A 19,508-nucleotide genomic window follows, 5' to 3' on the forward strand; every position below is an offset into this window, starting at 1 on the left:
ATTCAAAATTCTTGATCATGGAAATGGAATATTTGTGGATAATGATAAAATCAAGAACAGAGAGAAGGAATTAGAATTAAGAGAGTCTAGGGAAGACTTTCTGTAGGTAAAACTTTAGTTGGGATTTAAAGGAAGCCACAAAGGCCAACAGTCAGAGTGCCAGAGAAAGAGAGCATTCCAAGTGTGTGTGTAGAGCCAGAGAAAATGCCCACTGCTGAGAGATGTAGGGTCTTATTCATGCAATAGCTAGAAAGCCAGAATGAAGAATATGTTTTTTGTAAATTATTAATAACTGTGTGAAAAATTACTCCAAGTCATTAATATTTAAGAGATCCTTCTATGGGGATTAGTTGTAATTTTGAATTGGATTTGGATCAAGAATATACAAGTTCATATTTCTCCTAAAAAATTGACTAATTGTCTGACTATAGTCAAGTTATTGATACTTTCTAAGACTAATTTCCTGATCTCTATAATTGGAATAATTTTATCTATTTAACAGAGTTGCTGTAAGAATCAAACTTGATTTAAAAAAGAAAAAGAACTTTAAAACACAACACAAATTTTGATTCTGAACTCCAATCTCACATCATTGATTACTGTTTATTTCCATTAGGTTATCCAAAGGCATATTAAACTCAACATATCAAAAATAGAATTCAATATAATTTCCCCAAAATATGTCTTCAAACTCCTTTGTTTCTACTGATGATACCACCATTTCCCCAGTTGCCCATATTAAAAAATTTGGAGGCATTTTTTACTTTAATTTTTACTTTACTTTAAAAAGTAAAAAATAGTTTTACTTTATTTTACTGTATTCTTCCCTTAAATTTTTACATCTTATAAATTGTCAAGTTTTATCATTCTTACCTTTCCAAAAAGTCTCACTTCTGTCTCCTCTCCATAGTCACTAATTTAGTTTGAGCCCTTATCATTTCTCATTTATGTCTGGTCTCTCTCTTTTTCAATCCATTATTCACACAGTGGTCAAATAGATATTCCTCAAACATAAATCTGACTATACAACTCCTCTACTCAAAAATCTTCAACAACTTGTTCCTCATGTTACATTCCATCTCCAACCTCCCTGCCAAGACTGCCCTGGAAAAGGCTCTCTTCTTACCTGTGGAATTCTTTCAACATTTTATGCCATTTTCTACCCTAATTCACCCCTCCCCACATTTAGTCATTTGCATTTAAAATTGCTTTATGAATATTTTGTATTTACTTACTGAGCAATTTTAGATGTGAACTATCTTAGGAGCTATGACTTTTTTATTTGTCTTAATATTCCTATGCCTTAATAATTTACATTACACAAAGTAAGGATCTAATAAATGTTTGCTGAATTGAACTATCTGACAAGTGCTAATTTTGGAATTATTCTTTGAGATACATCCTGATTAAGTAGAAAGAACATTGGATATAGGAATTAGAAATATGTTCCAATATTGGCTCTGACATTTGTTATTTGAGTGACCTGGAACAAGTGACCTTACAAACTTCTCTGAATTTCAAGTTCCCCATCCACAAAATGGATAACAAATGTAACTTTATAACATAAAAATTAAGGAAAATGTTTTATAAGTTATTTTGTTGTCCATAATTTAATCATTGATTCTTCTCAATATTTCTATCATCTCTAAAGAAAATTCACTTTTCTCTTTGAAATTGTTTACAATAAATAATATCATATGTAAGATTTCTACTCCCTGACCACTTTTCACCCACAGTGATAGCACTAGAACTAGTAGATTTTTTACTGTTATAGAATAAAATCCTCTTGATTTATTCAATTTTGAAATCCTCTTAATATTTTTAATCTTATCTTTAAACCAAATGAGACTTCTCATTTATTTATAATGAGAGGCAGTGTGGTGTAATGGAAAAGATTATTATTATTTTTTTTAGGAGCTGGCCTAAATCCTTCTACTTTTAATTAGCTTTGTGACTTAGGACAAGTAATTTTATACTTTTGTGCCTCTTATCTAATTTTAAAGGTGAGAAGAGTAGACTAAATGATCTCTAAAGTATCTTTTCAGCTTTAAATATTATCTTAATGCTTGCTAACAAAGAGAGAAGAGAATGTTCCACAGGAGGACTCTTTAAAAATCTAAATAAACTCTTTGACTTCACAATCTCATTTCCCAAGGAGACTAACAATAAAGTTCTCTATTCCATAAGATTTGCTTTTATGGAATATGGAATTTATTTTATTTGAAAACAAAGTGGGTGCTTAGTATGTGGAGAAAGGCTAAAATTATTTGTAGTATATGATTGTGGTGGTATATTATTGTGCCAAAAAAAAAAAATTCAAAAAAACCCAAACCCCAAACTGATGAATTCAGAGAATGGTGTGATGATTTGTGTAAATTACTGTAAAACAAAAAAAGCAGAGTCAAAATAATGAATCTAAAACAATCTAAATGAAAACAATTAATAAAAGGCATCTGAATTTTAAATAATTATAATGACCTAACTTAGTTCAATGAGGAGACATATTTTCCTCCTAGTGAGATGGAAGATTACACAATCAAATGAAGTCTCTTGTCTGTTGCTTTTGCTTAGGTTTTTGTTGTTGTTATCAGAGAGGGTTCAATGTGGGTAATTGAAGAAGATCAAGGGAAAGATCTGTATTGTAAACAGAAAAATTATCAACAAAACTTAAATTAAAACCAAAATCATACTATAATATGACTTCAATAAAATGTTCTATTTTTCCCTGAAATGTAGTATTGTTCACAGTACATTAGCATGTGAAATCGCTTTTGTTCTTTTTCCTATGAAGAGTTATAATTCTTATATGCCATCAGAACGTCCCTTGGGGTAAAGACAGATAGAAGGAAATGCACATAATCTTTGGTTCAATGACTAAAGAATTAAAAAGCTTTCTTTATTCCTGAATTCAGCTTTTATTTTAAATGCCTGATCCAAAATTTTATCTTTGGTACAAAGTCACCTGAATTATATCTATTACCAAAGTTATATTTCTTTTTGGTCAAGATTTGTTGAAAGCCTGATATAATCCAGCCAACATGATTCACATTTTCTATAGAAGTTTGTTTATCTGAACAGTAATTTAATAACTAAGAATTTGATTACTTGGATTCTAGTCAAGTTTGGTGGATAAGAATGAATACTAATAACCACCACAAATATCAGTCACTGGAAAGATGTGGTTATTCTTACTAATGAAAAAAAAATAGAAAATTGTTTTTCTAACATGATCAACTAGATATATAGGAAAGCTAAATATAAATGAGAGTTAGGGACCAAATCATCACTTTCATAAAAATACACAAAAGTAGCACCAGAATTTTATAATATCCTGGAGCCTTTTCTATGATGTAAGACCAACTTATGGGCAAGATCATCTGGTAATAAGTTGTCCTTAAACAACTAAATCTTTACAGATAAATTCCTAAATAGATTGCATAGATATTATAATAGTAGTCTCTGCCTCCAACTTCTCCTTTCTTTTATCTTCACATCTCTCCTGATATAATATATTTTTAAAAATATGTCCCTCCTGTAGCTCACTGAACCTTCCCTTGCAATCAAGAAAAATAAGTGAGTAGAATGGACCAATAAATCAATCAAATATGACAGTATCTTCAACATAGTGGTACAATGGATTGAGTGCTGGGTCTGAAGTCAGAAAGACCCAAGTTCAAATCCCTCTTTGGATATAAACTAGTTGGATGAACCTGAGCAAGTCACTTAATTTATTTTTGCCTCCATTGTTTTCTTATCCATAAAAAGCAGATAATAATAGCAACTTACCTCATTTGGTTGATGAATAAATTAAATGAGATAATATTTATAAAAAGCCTTTAGCACAGTGCCTGACACATAACAGTCATTATATAAATGAATATTCCCTTTCCCCCATGAACAGAAAGTTCTCTTTCCATACTTTTCATTCCCTACCACTCTATTGTTGTATGTTGTTTTATAAGACCAAGATTAGTCATTATATTCTTATTGTAGCCTTTTAATGTTGTTTAAATTTAATTATTGCAATTTTTTTTTAGTTGACTCACTTTATTCTTTATCAGTTTATATGTGTTTCTCATGTTTCTCTGAATTTTTATATTCATCTTTTTTATGGCATAATAATGTTCCATATATTGATATACCACAGGTTTTTTTTTTTCAAGCATCACTCCTGAATCTATGGGCACTCATGTTTGCTATTTTGGTTACTACAAAAAGAGTATTTGTTACTTGTATAATTTTTCTAATAGTTTCTTCATCTAATGTAATGATCTCTTTAGTTTGGTTTTTTGGGGGTCTCTGTGAACAGCTTTCCTTTCAGTTCAGTAATCACCACAAGTACAGTCAGGTGTTAAAGTCTAAATCCTTTATTGTCTCTTTTAAAGTCTTTTCTCCTTTCCTAGGCCCCGGTTAGCTTTCTTATAGTCCAGATTCTTTATTATCTCCTTCCTGGGGCTGGGCAGCTTTCTGAAGAACCTTTCAGACCTGCCTTGGTCTCAGTGGGGAAACTGCAGGGGGCCAGACCAGCCACCAGGAAGTAGAAGATCCAATTGAATTTCTCCCCTTGGTTCTGAGAGCTTAAGCTCCTGTGTCCAGTCCTTTGTCTTCACTGCTTCTGCCTCTCTGAATGAATCCTCGCTGAGGATCCTAGTTTATGTGCTCTACACTGAGTATAAACCAATCATTATATCACTAGGAAGCCATTATTTGTTTTAAGATTAAATCAATCATACTGAACCATGCGAAACTAGATAGCCATTGTCTCTGTCAATTCCAATGACTTAGCATCTTGTAAGAATCCTTTGTTTTAGAGTTCTGACCCATAACAATGTAGAAAATGACAACATGCCAGTGTGTCTATCTAGGTTTGTTGGTCTATTCAAATGAGATACTGTGTGTAAAATAATGTTGTTTTTGTTCTATTCAAATGAGATACTGTGTGTAAAATAATAAATTGATTATTTTTTTGAAAATCTTAAGCAACTATGTAAAATAATCAATTTATTATTATCAATATATTATTTATTAAATTAATGGCAATTACTAAATGCCTACATATATCTATATCTGTTATTGTTCACTCATTTCAGTTGTATTCAACTCCTTGTAATCCCATTTGGGATCTTCTTGGCAAAGGTACTTGAGAGGTTAGTCATTTCCTTCTCCAGTTCATTTTCTTTATAAGGAAACTATGGCAAATAAGGTAAAATGACTTTCCCAAGGTTACACAGTAGTAAATGTCTAAGGCCAACTTTGAACTGAGGAAGATAAGTCTTTCTGACCCTAGGCCCAGGATTTTATCCACTGCCCCATGTAGCTGCTCCAATATGTCTATTTCTATACTCCTATGTAAACACAAAGTAATTTTTTTGGAGGGGAGGTTTTCTTCAATCTTTTATGTTAAAACTGACTGTGGGTCTCTAATTCCTACCAATATTCAGTCTAGCATTCAAATCCCTGTATAAACTGACTTAAGTTTACTTTTCCAATCAATAGTCCACAAAGTGGACCTTTCACAAAGTCTGTCTTCCAACTACAGACATTCATCTTCTTCTATTCTTTGTCTTATCATTCCTCAACTTTAGAATGACCTCTTTTACCCCCTTCTTATCTATAATGGTTAAAATCCCAGTTTTTTTTTTTCCTAGACTCGAATCAAATCAAATCAAATCACTTCCTTCATTAAGTCTATCTAGATTTCCTGCAGCTAGAAAAGATCTGTAAATCCTCTAACATACCAGTGCTTTGGAAGTTTTATTTGTTTTTATTCCAGTATAATTCATATAACAGTTATCTGGATACACATCTCATTCCACCTACTACAATGCAAGCTTCCTGAGAGTAAGCACTATTGTGTAATAACAAAAGCACCAGACCTGAATTAGAACACATAAATTTGAATCCAGACCCAGCTATTGGATAACAGCCACATAACTGCGAGTATCTTGTGCAACCTTTTAGGAACCTCATTTTCCTCAGCTGTAAAATAGTAATAATAATATTCCATATTTAAATCACCATATGATTCTCAAAAAGGAATAATATATTTAAGTAATACACGAATATAAATGATTGTATTAGTACTGAATTCCTAGTACTTTGCAAACACTAGTTATCTAGGTTAGCGCATTGTCATAATAGGCATGTAACATTAATTAATTTGAAACATGCGAAATTATCTTCAAAACTATTATTAGGGCTGTGTATAAATGGTGCAGATGTGTGATTTTGCAGTAAAAATCCTTAGAGTGAGTTCACTCATCTAAAATATGATGCAACCTAGAAACAAGTCTTATTTAGAACAAGAAGAAGGAACTTTCAGGTTACTTGTAAAGGTATTGATTTATAGATTTTAATGCTTAATCATTCTCTGACTTCACTATGAGTAATTTTAATTGACAAACATGCTTTGCCCTCAATTTCTGCTCCAAGAACTGTCTTTTTTCCCCACTCTATTCTACCTTTCTGGGATACTATTCTTTACCATACATTAGATGGTTCATTCATACTGTACTCACATAATATTCCATATCCCATTCCATGCCTTTGCAGGGAATATGTCAATTCCTGGAATATAATCTTTTCTTAGCTCTTCCTTTTAGAATCCCTAGCTTCCTTCAAGGTTTAGTTCAAGTACCAAGTTCTATAAGAAGTCTTTCTTGATCTTTTAGGCACTAATGTCTTTTCCTCAAAATGATCTTATATCCATTTTACTTATCACCATGCAAGTTTTTTCCTTAAAAATCAAGGAAAATTTTTTGTCTTTTTCTATCTTTGCTACCTAACATAATATCTAAAAATAGCAGATATTTAATAAATGTTTTTGATCAAAGTTTATATCATCAAAGTCTTTGTGAAAATGAATTCAAGATCATAAACTGAGCTATGAAACTTTGCAGAAAGATCACTAAAAAGGAGTTATGAGACCAAAACCTTATTTGGAAGCATGTAAGAACTATATATAGTTCTTTAAATATAATTTTAAAAAAAATTTTAAATATAAAGAGAAGGAACTGAAAATCTTTCTTGAGGAGCTAATATTTCTTAATTATATTCTCCTCCTTGCAATGATGATAACAAAACAAAACAAAACAAAAACAGGCAATTGGATGGGTCATTCCTATAATTTTTATAAAGTTTTTTGATGTTACTTAAATTTTTAAGATACCTTTTAGAAAAATATATTTTTCTGATTAACTTTTTAAATTTGGTCTATTGTTGCTTTTGTTTTGTCTAAGATCATGACTGCAATCCCTGCTTTTTTTTTTTTTTAACCTCAGCTACAGTATAATAGATTCTGTTCCTGCCTGAAAAAAGGAATTATTGATTCAGTGAAGAAAGCTCTCATGATGGAAGAAAGAGATTTGATAGTGGAAAAAGGGAATGTTATAGTGGGTATAATATGCAATGGTCTTAGATAGACCACTTCTGCCAAAGAATATTTCTATTCTTTCTACCTGCTGTAGGAATTGCTAGCTCTGAAAGTGAGGTACAACAGAACAAAAGGGGTGAGGCAACAATATTTCTAAAACAATAACACAAAAGCTGTTAAGAAGAAAATCCAAGTAATTACTTAATAAGTTTTAATTCCATGATTAATAAAAAGCCTAAAAAAGATACACATAAGTACATAAACAATGAACTAAAGAAAAAAATTAGAGTAGGTATAAAAGTAATAATAGAAGAAAAATATTAAAGAAAGAAGTGAATTTTATGTGATTACTTAACTGAAAAAAAGAGGGAAGATGTAAGCAAAACTCTAAAATTAGGGAAAGGGATAACAAATAGAATAAGTAGACTTGAGGTTAAGGAAATCAAACTATTTATAATATTCACTCCTTAAAGTAGGTTAAGCAAAAACCACAGAAGAAATAAAATAAGAACACCTTCTTCCTAAAAAAAAAAAACTAATAAAAATAATATTAGAGACAAGATCAAATACAGATTTTGAATAATTAAGTCTTAGAAAAAAAAAAGAAAAGGTAAAACAAACTATAAAGGTAGAATAAACTATAAAGAAACTACAAAAGGTAAGGGACAACTCCTTGCCTTGATGGATTCATAAGAAATCTCTATTAGACTTTGAAAGAACAATTAAGCACCAATTCTACAAAAATCACTCACAAATATTGAGAAAGCATTCTACCAACCTTCTTTTATCAGACAACTATAGTACTAATGTCTAAACCAGGGAAAGAGAAAGCAATATAATTCAACAATATTTATGAATAATGATACAAAAAATTTTAAACAAAATATTGACAAAGACTATAGCAATTCCTTAAAGAGATTATTCATAATCAAACTGTATTTATACACAGATGCATATAATCTGTGTATATAATGCATATAATATGTATATAATGGTGCAACATTTGTATTGGACAACAGTGAATATAACTGATCATTTTTTTAAAAATGAAAATTCAAAACCACATGATTATCTCAATAGATGCAGAAAAATCCTTTGACAAAGTATAACATTTATTTATCCTATTAAAAAAAAACTACTTGATAAAATCATAAAGGGATCTTTTTAAAACACAAAAAATATCACCTACTGTCAAAAGCATCATATGAAATGAGAATATATTGAATTTTCCAATATAAAGTAGGAAAACAAAAATATTCATTTTCCCCACCATCCTATGAATAGTTCTGAGAATTCTAGAAATAATAATTTTAATAACGGCAATGCTAATGAGATAAGAGAAATAAATTAAAGTTTAAAGAGTAAATAAAGTAAAGAACAAATAAAACTGTTTCTATTGCTGATGTTATGATAGTTGGATACTTGGAAAATCCTGAAATGGTGAAAATACTATAGCAATTAATAGCTTTAGAAAAATTTCAGGCTAACTTTCCCTCCCAATTTTGCCCACGTGTTAAAGCATTACAATAAAGCTTTGTCCTTTGACTTGGAGATGGCTTGAACCTGTGGATTCTGGACAACACCCTACCTTCATGACTTATTATATCTCATCATGACTTCTTGTTGGACTTCATCAAAAGCATAGAGACAAATAGTTGTCATAGAATGGTAAATAGTAAATAATCATTAAAAAAGTACATTCCAAATCACTAATAATAAGAGAAATGACAAAATAATCTTGACATTTCAGTTGTTAGCTTGTAAATTGGTAAATATATTTTAAAATGGCAAGTCACTGGAGGACTTGTGGGAAGATAGGCATACCAGTACATTGTGAGTAGAGCTTTGAATCAACACAATTATTTTGAAAAATGATTCAGAATTATGGAAATAATTTCACTGAGTTTACATTGGTAAACTAACACCTTAAGGAAATTAATGATAAGAGAAAGCCACCAAAATGTATATAGTATTTTATGATAGTAAGACCCATTTTTTTGGTCCTTCCTTCTTGAAAAGAACCATGACATCAGGAAGGTGATGCCATGTCTAGTAAATAAATTGGATTTAAATGAGGGAGAGTTGTGCAAAGTCACCATCTTCACTTTCTCTTCTAGAGCCATCTAGTTCTGGTAGCAAGACACAGATCAAGATGACTGAAGATGATGAATAATGCTACATTCCCCCCCCCCCCCAACCCTAACTTTTCCAAGTATATCAAAATAAATGCACCAGACCAAATCTAATAGAGAAATCCAAGGAAAAAAGTCACAATGAATCATTTTTGAGTCTAGACCAGCAAAGAAGAAAGATTTGAATACTGGGATCAATGTAAGTTTAGGAGAATGTCAATGACATTCTCCTAAATATAGGGAAAATATGCACCAGGGCAAGGGGTAGTTCTTGATCCAATACAGAAGAGCTTAAACTTGTGTAGAGTACAGAAACAGACGCCAACTAGCTACTTTATTGATCACAACCTAATTCCAGAGCAAACAAAAGCTAACAGTTTTATCATTCTGAAATAAGAACAACTGGCTGAGTTCAGTCTAACTCTAAATAGGGAAAGTCTATTGGCCTATTTTTCAGACCGAAACCCAGATCAAGAATTTGCAGAGCCTTGATAAAGTGGGAAATAATCTGGTTACTTTGAATCAAATTACTTTAGGTCCCCTGAATTCCTAGAATAATATAACACTCAATGGCCTGGAAGAATGTAATAGCAGAACCATCCTCAGGTATCCTATCCACACATATACAGAGCCTAGCTCTAATATAAAGTCCAAAGTTTAGAAGTAGGCAAAAACAAAAAGCAGACAATACAATAATGTTACTATAGTTATTGTGATTAGGATTCTTTCAAGATACTCAGCAAGAAAAGAAAGGCTCCAACATTTTTACGCAAAATTGGATACAGAAATACATGTTACTCAATAAGGAAAAAGGAGGAACCATGATTACAGTAGATTCCCTTCTGATAGGGAAATGAAAGATTCAGAACATAGAATAAGACTTCTTTTCAGGGGATGGGAGAGGGAAGAGAATATGCCCAATGCAAACATTTCTTATGTTTGACTATATAAATTTGCAACATAAATTTTCATTTTCTTACTTTCTCAATTAGGGACTTTGGTATGGAGAAAAGGTTGATTTATGTTGGTTAAAATTATTTTAAAAATTAATTCAAAGTTAAGTGAACAGAATTAGGAAAACATGATTACAATAATGTAAATGTCAAGAATAGAAAACTGAAATAGAAATTTAAATTTTTGACTAGATTTGGATATAGAAAGCAGTTGAGAAAATATCTCCTTCCCTGTATTGCAAAGGGGCAGCAAGAGATTAGTACTGGCAATATATTCAACATATTGATTGACTTTTTAAAACTGCTTTTTTTCCCCCCTCTCTTTTTTTAAATCTTTGTTATAAGGGGAGGTAAGAGGGTTACATTAAAAAATTAATTCTTTGCAATAATAAAAGGTATAAATATTTTCTTAAGCCACAGAACAAAATAAGAGTAATTTAAATTCTAATGGAAGAAAAAAAAACCACATTAAATAGCACTTTTCAGAAAGAGAGGCAGAGTGAGAATTTGGATGTCCTTATTTTAAAGAATGATGTGATATAGCAATGCCCAAAGTCACTTACCTCATGTTAAATGTCTCCATTCCATGGTAAGCCTGCCTGCCTCAGTCTCATGTGCACAGGCCTAATGATATGATCTAAATTCACTTCTCCTCGTCTTGAAAAAAAATCTTTCTTTGGATTTTTAAGTCAAAGATCATACTTCCTATTGGATTATCATAACAACTAATATTTTTTACTGTCCCTCCAGGAGAGGCATATAACTCTCTACCTAGTGACTCTACTTCAGTCAATAGACTCTATAGGATCATTGGGTTTAGAACTAAAGGGAACCTTAGAAATCATCTAAAGTCATTTTGATGCTGAGCCCAGAGAGGTAAAGTAATAATCCAAATTATACAGTAAGTAAGCAGAATTCAGGAATCAAACCCAGATCCTTTTATTTCAAATACAATGTTGAACTTAGCACTCTCCTATGTCTATTATGGTGCTGTTCTGGAGAAATTTTTAGTTAATATTATAGTTTGCTGTTCCCATATTTTTCATTATTCAAAAGGATGGGATTATGCTCCATTTCCTAACTATGCTTTCTGAATAATTCATACTAGACATTGTCAAAATGCCTGAATAAATCTGATAATGTGAACAACATGGACTTTAGTTCACAGGAAAGGGGGTAAAGAAAGAAAGGTTGGCCATGGTAATCTCCAGTAACCAACAATATTAACTTACTTGATGCCTGCTGAAAAGCTCACCACAGGGAAGAAGAGCCCATCAGTGCTGAAGTTCTCAAACATTCCCTGCACAGGCTGCCCATTGATTCGGAATGAGATGCTAGGCACACCAACGTCAAGGCAACAGCTCACCACATCGTCAGACTTTAACAAATGTTGATTGATAGAGGCCACTGCTCTTGGAACTCGGCCTGGTTGGAAAAAACAGGCAAAGACAATGAGAAGTAGTGGCAGAGTCTTGAAAATCTCACCATGAGAGTCAGATTTACAAATAGGACATAGGCTCATAAGAGGATATGGAAAGGATTTGAGACCAAGACAATGATGAGTGAATGATTAGGTACTAATAGACTTATCAAATGTGAGGATTTTCTAATTCAAGTTAGTCTTTGAAGTACAAATTTATTTTCCTTTAATGATAAATGATGTGAGACATAAGTTTTCAAGCTGTAAGTGGGTAGACACAGTGTCTGAGATGAAGGAAGCTGCCATAAATAAGAACAAACAAGATTCAAGTTGTACTTAACAAATTTTGGCCTTTAGTGTGCTCAAGGAATCTGAAGTAGGGAAGAATTCTGAAGACCTATTATATGGAAACCCATATTTGCTGCAATTATTTCTGAGAAAAGTGGCCATTCTATAATTATGATCAAAGATCACTTCTTTCTAGAAAATAATCAGAATGAAAATTAGCAAGACCAACTAGCTATCAAACGATTTATTGCTAATTTTAAAAAAAGTGCTATAGTGCTACTGAAAGATGGGGAAACCTATCTCTATTTCTGTAACATTTTCATAATGTGATCTTTATAAAGAATGGAATTAATTTCCTATTATGAGTTTTACAGATGACTCTGAGGAAGAAAATCAACTTTATAATCTATACATATATTCCATTTCACTCTGAAAACTGTAGGAAATCAAAACAATTACTACTTATAATAAAAATTTTGGTGGTTACCTGGTCATGGGGATGAATTATCTTGCTTTCTACATATCAGTAATTGTAAGAGTAATATAATTATTTTATACTATCTGCACATTGGTAGAGAAAGGAGAGATATCTATTAATTAAGTGATTATATACAAATGTGGATGAAACATTAAAAACCCATGAGTAAACTCAAGGCTTTCTGACTGCCTGAGAATCGGGATTATAAACTGAAAAATAAACTATGTGCTGACTAATCAGGTAAAGTGTTCTGGGATCAAAAAATATAATACTCATTTTGGGGCCAGAGAGAAATAACACCAGAATAATAGTAGTAAAGTAGAATTCCTGAATCATATAGGCCAAGGAGACAATGAGAACATTAAGTAGAAAATAGTAAGTAGGTTGGGGAGAAGAAAGCATTCATTTTATGTACCAGGAATTATGCTAAGAGTATTGCAAATATCTCAATTGATCCTCACAAGAAGCTTGAAAGGTAAATGCAATTTTTACAGGTGAAAAAATGAAGGCATATAAAGGTGCCCAAAGTCACACAGCTAGTAAGTACCTGAGATCTGATTTTAATTCATGTCTTCCTTACTTTAAGTCTAGTGCTCAAACAACTTCACCATTTAGCTGCCTCATTGGTCCTACAATTAGGACCTGAAACCATTTAGGATTGGTACAAACTTTATATGCATTTTTTCTTACTTTCTCAATATAAGTACACACATATATTTTATATTAATTCATAATATTATTTTCTCTTTGAAATAGGCCCTAGAAATCTTATATTTATTACTTGGTAGAGATGATGACAATAGTGAAAAGAATGGAAAGAGGAAATAGATGTTAGAACCAAGCACCAAGATACAATGATGACAAACGGAAATGATTTGTGAACATAATTTTGAATGGATATGGACCCATATAATACTTTAAATCTAGGAGGGGGGAAAATCTATGTGGGTAGGGGTATGAGTGTGTATATATATGCCATGAGAGCTAAGAATAAAGAGAATATCTCTCAAAGACTCCAAAGATGAATTTTTCTCTCCTTTAAGAAGTATTTCTGGAGTATTATTATATTATATTATATTATAATTATTATATATATATATATATATATATATAATTATATTATATTGTATTATATTATAATTATATGTATCCACTAATGATAAACATTTAGTCCTATATACCTCAGAGATACATATGATATAACAACTTATTGCCAGATTGACTGGGTAGAAGAATGTTGGACCTGGAAAATAATCTTGGTCTAGAGTATCTATGGGGATTGATTCCATATTAGTAGAAAGTGTTATGGGAACCAAAATGCCATTTTCATTTGGAGGCCACACAAAAAAGCAATATGCTAGAGTGTGTGCTGGAGGCAGAAGAAAATTGTGCCAGGTTTGGCTAAGAGAACTTCATCTAGAGAAAGTACAAGCTAGTTTCACCCACGGAGGCAAAATTAGATATGCATATGTTATGGAAGCCACCTCAGTGACTGCTGGGTATCTAATTCTGACCAGCAGAATAGATCATGCCATGTGAGAGGACGAGAATGATACAAGGAGACTGAGAGGCAGCTGCAGTGAAAATCCCTTAACCTCTTACTTCTGATTTATTTCATCTCTATACAGAATATATATTTTTTAAGCATAGCAAGATTATTATTGCTTAAAGAAAAGCATACATTCTTTTGCAAACAACATCTGCATCAGTAAATCTTGTTTTATGACTTCCAGACAGATATCTTTGAATCTCTGGGTTATGTTGGTTTTTCCTTGTGCCTGTCAGCTCTACTCAAAGAATAAGATAAAGATTGTAATAACAAAACATTTCTTTAGTCTCCCGTGTGTTGGAATTTACAGCTGTGGGGGCTGGTCTTCACAATTGTGGCAGGGGACTTTGGAGAATTGAGCTGCTCTGATGGTAGTCCCCTTTAAGCTTTTCACATTCTTTCTGGGTTCCACACTTAAGTGTGGTCCTCAACAGTATGTATGTATGTATGTGTATTATATATTCATATATATATTTGTTTATATAGCTATAAATAACATCCATAGTCTTTATGTTTAAATATTCTGCTTCGATATAGTTCCTTATATAATCATAAAGTGAATGAACTCTAGTGTGGTGTTCTCTTCTTTTATATAATATATGATGGTTCTCTCTGGGAGCAAGTTTCTTGGGGAGGTTTTCTGGAGGCAGCCTTAGTTTCGGTTCAAATGCAGCCATCTGATAAAATCCAAACGTTTATTTTCTCCTTCCAAGTCTTGTCTCTTTCCTTGGGCCCAGTTAGCTCTTTTTGGTTCTGAGAACTCTTGTTGCTAGCTTCAGCCTCTCTCTGAATCTTGGTTCTGCCCAACTGCAGATTAGCTTCTCAATCTCCTGAACTGAACTCTCACTCTGTCGATCTTCCGAAGTGACTTCTGGCTCTAGCTCAACTCCAACTTGTGGCTTCTTCTGAACTGACTACTGCTCCCCTCTCAATCTTTCAAGATGTATCCTGGATTCTGGAGTCTGGACTCTCCAGCCTTTCTCCTCCTCATCCTGCAGCCAAATGACCCTGACCTCTCTCCCTCAGCCCTCCAATCCTTGCCTACAATTACCTCACTACCATACATTCAGCAAGCACCAATGGTGAGGAGAGCCATCACATCACCATATCATCTAAGTATATGCTTATAGAACCATTATCTTATGTCAAATAGGCAATTAATGTTAAGTGCTCTGCTGTCTGATTCAAGTACACCTTTTCAGAGTTTCAGCCCTCTACAGGCTGGTTACATGAGAGTGAAGGACAACAGAAAATGAAAAAAGGTAAAAAAGGTCAATGATAAATTCAGTGGAACAAAGGGCAGCTAGATAGCACAGTAGATAGAGTAGTACTCTCTGCTATTTACTCTGTCATTTACTAGTTGTTATCACCTTGGTACCATATTTTTATGTTCTTTCATATTTAAAATCAAGTGATAGGACTAGATAATTTCTAACATTCCTCCTAATTCTAATGTTAAATGATTCTATTCTTCCAAGTATGTTTAGGATATGAATGAGGTATTCCTTGAGTGTTCTGAATTTCCTAAAGAATAGTTGAATATATACAAACTCCAGTGGTTCTGTCCACTTATCAACAGCCTTCTTATCTAGTGTAACTTTTATATATGTCTTCCCATAAATTCACTATAGGAGTTCCACTGAATCTATTTATTTATTTGTGAGGCAGATGAGATTAAGTGACTTGCCAGGGTCACACAGCTAGTGTTAAGTGTCTGAGGCAGCATTTGAACTCGGGTCCTCTGGACTACAAAATAAATATCAAAGATTAGATCACTTGATTCTTAGTTCAATATTCTCTTCATTATACCATGATGCCTCCCTTTTTTATCCTGTCTTCTTTCAAAAAAGAATATCAACTAGTTTTTAGTATTATACACAATATAAAACAAGACAACTTTAAAAACAAAAAAACAAAAAATCTATGGGAACAAAATGTAAAAACTGAAGTTACCAGGTACCTGAGATAATTATTGCAGTTGGACATTGAATTTAGCATTGAATTTCCTGGCAATTAAGATAAAAAGGTAATAAAGTGGATTATATGGTTCTCATTATCTGATTATAGAAAATATACACAAGTTAACCCACATAAGACAAATTTATTCATTGAATTAACACATTTTCCCCTATGGGACTCCCTCTCTCTACTGTGGAAGCTCCTAATCTCCCAATTTCTGAGCTGGGCATTGGTCCTGAAGGTAAGTTATAAAGTAATTGCCATCCAGAAACTCAGAGCAGCTACACCGGTTCCAATGGGAAAAATTTTCCTCCTGCCTCAGTATGTAAACTTGATATCTTCCAGATGTAAACCCTTTCAGAGGATGTGTTCTGTCCTCCAAAGCAGTAATTTATGACTGAATGCTCTACTCTTTCCCCATATTGTTGTGGATAAGTGGACTGAATCACAAAAGGTAAACAAAAATGGATAGGTTAAGATCTTCAACATAGATCTACATTATCTTTCCCTCCAAATCCAGTTCTGTTCCACACATCTATAATATGTAATTAGTTGTCAAACCCTGTCATCTCCCCACAACATCTATATTATCTGTCCCTTCTCTTTACACACATCATAACCACTACCTTAGCCTTATCACTTTTTCCTTGGTCTCCTGCTTCAAACCTCTCCCTTTCCCAATTTATACTCCACAGAAATATTAAAGTAATCTTCCTAAAGGACAGGTATGATCAAATCATTCCCCAATTGAAACTCTCTATTGACTCTAGAATTAAATGTTACTTCATCTTTATTTCATTCCTTTAAAATTCAATTTTTTTACAAAAAAATTTTAACTCATAATTATTAATTCAAAAGCATTTATATGTAATTTAAAAAAATAATAAAATTAATATATGCCTATTAAGAGTACTTGCTCAAATTTTATTTAATTTCTTTAATTGATAAGGTGTATGATTTAAAAAAAAAGTTTGTAGTTAATTGCATCAAATCTCTCAAATGTCAGTTCTCTTTAAAAAGCTTTTTGCAAATCCTAAGTTATTCGTGGCTGAATTCTCAGATAAGTGCCTAACATGTTTTTTGTTGAGGTTGAAGTAGGATACATGTTTTTAATTCCAGATATAAGGGAGGTAGAACTATTATTTTTTTTAAATTATATATATATATATATATATATATATATATATATATATATATATATATATATATTTGCTGAGGCAGTTGGGGTTAAATGACTTGCCCAGGGTCACACAGTTAAGAAGGGTTAAGTGTCTGAGACCAGATTTGAACTCAGGTTTTCCTGACTTCAAGGCTGGTGCTCTATCCACTGTACCACTTAGCTGCCCCTAGAACTATTATTCTTTTAGAAAATTTAAAGTGATTGACTTATATACTTTTACCTAGGATGAAAACCTAATGTATATGAATATTGATAAAGATTACTGAAGACCTCTGGGTTGTACCACTATCACCAACAAAATGGAAGCATAAGTTTGATTCATTTTTTGAAAATATATCTGGTTCAGATGTCAAAATAGATTGCCACAAAACATAGAAAAATTATTTTGGGCCTCAAATTTTTAAACACACATTTTAACTCTTAACTGTTTTGGCCAGGTCCTTAGAGAAAGTACAGTTAAATTTCTGCATTTAGACAGAAAAAAGGTCATAAAAAATTAACTTGTCCAGTCTCATTGATTTGGTGGTAAGGCTGAAAAGGAAATATGTTTCCTGATTCCCTGTTGTCCAGTTACTTTCAAAAAGGGAGTCCTTCCCAAATTTAATGTGAGGAAAAATAACTGAATACAACTTTGAAAATGATACTTACCAGACCACAGATGAAGCCCATCAAATCCATAAGAGTATAGGTCATCACCAACACCGTTGCCTCCCCAGCCTTCTCCACCACCAGGGTAAGGAGCATAGCCTGGTGAAGAAGCCCAGCCTACCCGGAGGTGTGTGGGTTCAGCTGTTAAGAAAGGATCCACCTGATCTATTATAAGCTCAAAGTACCATTTCCTGTACTGAGCTGAGCCTTCAGCAACTCCAAGGAAAATATTTGGCCGGATGCTGAAATAGAATAAGAAAATCAGGTAACTCCCACAGAGCCTGAAAGTGCAAATAGGTGAGGGAAGGGGAAGGGGAGATATAGTAATTTTGTATCTATGTTATTATTATTATTATTACTGAAAAGTACTAGTTGTAGTTACTTGGAATTTAACAGTTAAGAAAACCTCTTCCAATTGGTAATATATAAAGATTTATGTTGACACTCTGAACCACCACAAAATTCCTTATTTCTGCTATTAAAAAAAAAAGTAATGGCTTATCTCTATACCAAGATTATTAGGAATAGCACCTAGAAATCACTTATAATTGAAGAAGGTTCTAGGCAATGGCTTTACAATTTTGAGTTTATTACCATACTTTTTTATATTATAATGTATCTATTTGCATAAAAACTTCTCTGGACTAAATCCTGATGTGGCTGAATTTAATTTCAAAGATCCAAATCCTTTTACCTAGGACAATCAAATTCTCTTTATGTTCCAGGTTTTTTCTGGAAAATTACATAACTGGCTAGTGATAATGGAAAAACTTATTTTTGAAAACCTGGGCCCAATAAAATCCTAATTTTGTCTTCCCCTATTTAAAAATGTTTCATGCATTGGTCCTAGAAGGCACAGATTGAATAAGGGCAGAAGAAAGGGTATTTTTTTTTTATTTTGGGGGAAAATAATAATATGTCTAAGTAATAATTTTCTTTAGTTGGAGTTGTATTGAATCTGCATAATATTCCTTCACTCTTAAGTCTCTTTGGTTTGTCCTCTACATGTAATTAAGTTGGAAATTTTTTTTTTCTGATCCTTGTCTAACAAAAGAAGGAAAAAAGTATGAACATTTAATCAGTAGTCTTATCAGTAGGATTACCCGATGAAGTGACCCTAGCACACAGAAAACAGAATCGCTGATAACCAAATTAGCCTGTTGATTAATTTCATAACTTTGTCAAGTATTTAAAATTCTAGTTATTATTTACAGGATAATTAATGTTTGTAAATTGTTGTAATAACTAGTTTTCTTTAGATTGCCATATATTTTACTCATAAAAATAATTTGCAAAATGAATTTGCTTTGTGGTTGTGCATAGTCTTCAATTACTGAGAACTCTAAAAAAATAAATTTTTATACTATTGTCAAGTTTCTTAAACTCAGAAGGTCTTAACTATGCTGTCTTAAAATTTTCATCACCAATTGGCTTTATAAACAGTTAATATAAAATGGTTAGTGTAGGAGAAGCCAGAAACGTGCCCATAAGCACTAGAGCATGTTAGACTTGTGATCTACTGTAGAAGC

The 19,508-nt window shown here is 32.4% G+C and overlaps 1 protein-coding gene across 4 annotated transcripts in view; it reads right to left on the reverse strand.

Moving 5' to 3' along the window:
* The window catches only part of RYR3 (ryanodine receptor 3), a 708,417-nt gene that overhangs the window by 316,630 nt on the left and 372,279 nt on the right, over positions 1 to 19,508 (reverse strand). For all 4 annotated transcript variants that reach the window (XM_031952023.1, XM_031952026.1, XM_031952025.1 and 1 more), the window contains exons 18-19: positions 17,980 to 18,221; positions 11,690 to 11,882 (exon numbers count right to left, since the gene is read on the reverse strand). In XM_031952023.1, the coding sequence (XP_031807883.1) occupies positions 11,690 to 11,882; positions 17,980 to 18,221 (435 nt within the window). The remainder of the gene's footprint in view (positions 1 to 11,689; positions 11,883 to 17,979; positions 18,222 to 19,508) is intronic.

This window comes from Sarcophilus harrisii, chromosome 2, assembly GCF_902635505.1.
Source record: "Sarcophilus harrisii chromosome 2, mSarHar1.11, whole genome shotgun sequence".
NCBI lineage: Eukaryota > Metazoa > Chordata > Mammalia > Dasyuromorphia > Dasyuridae > Sarcophilus > Sarcophilus harrisii.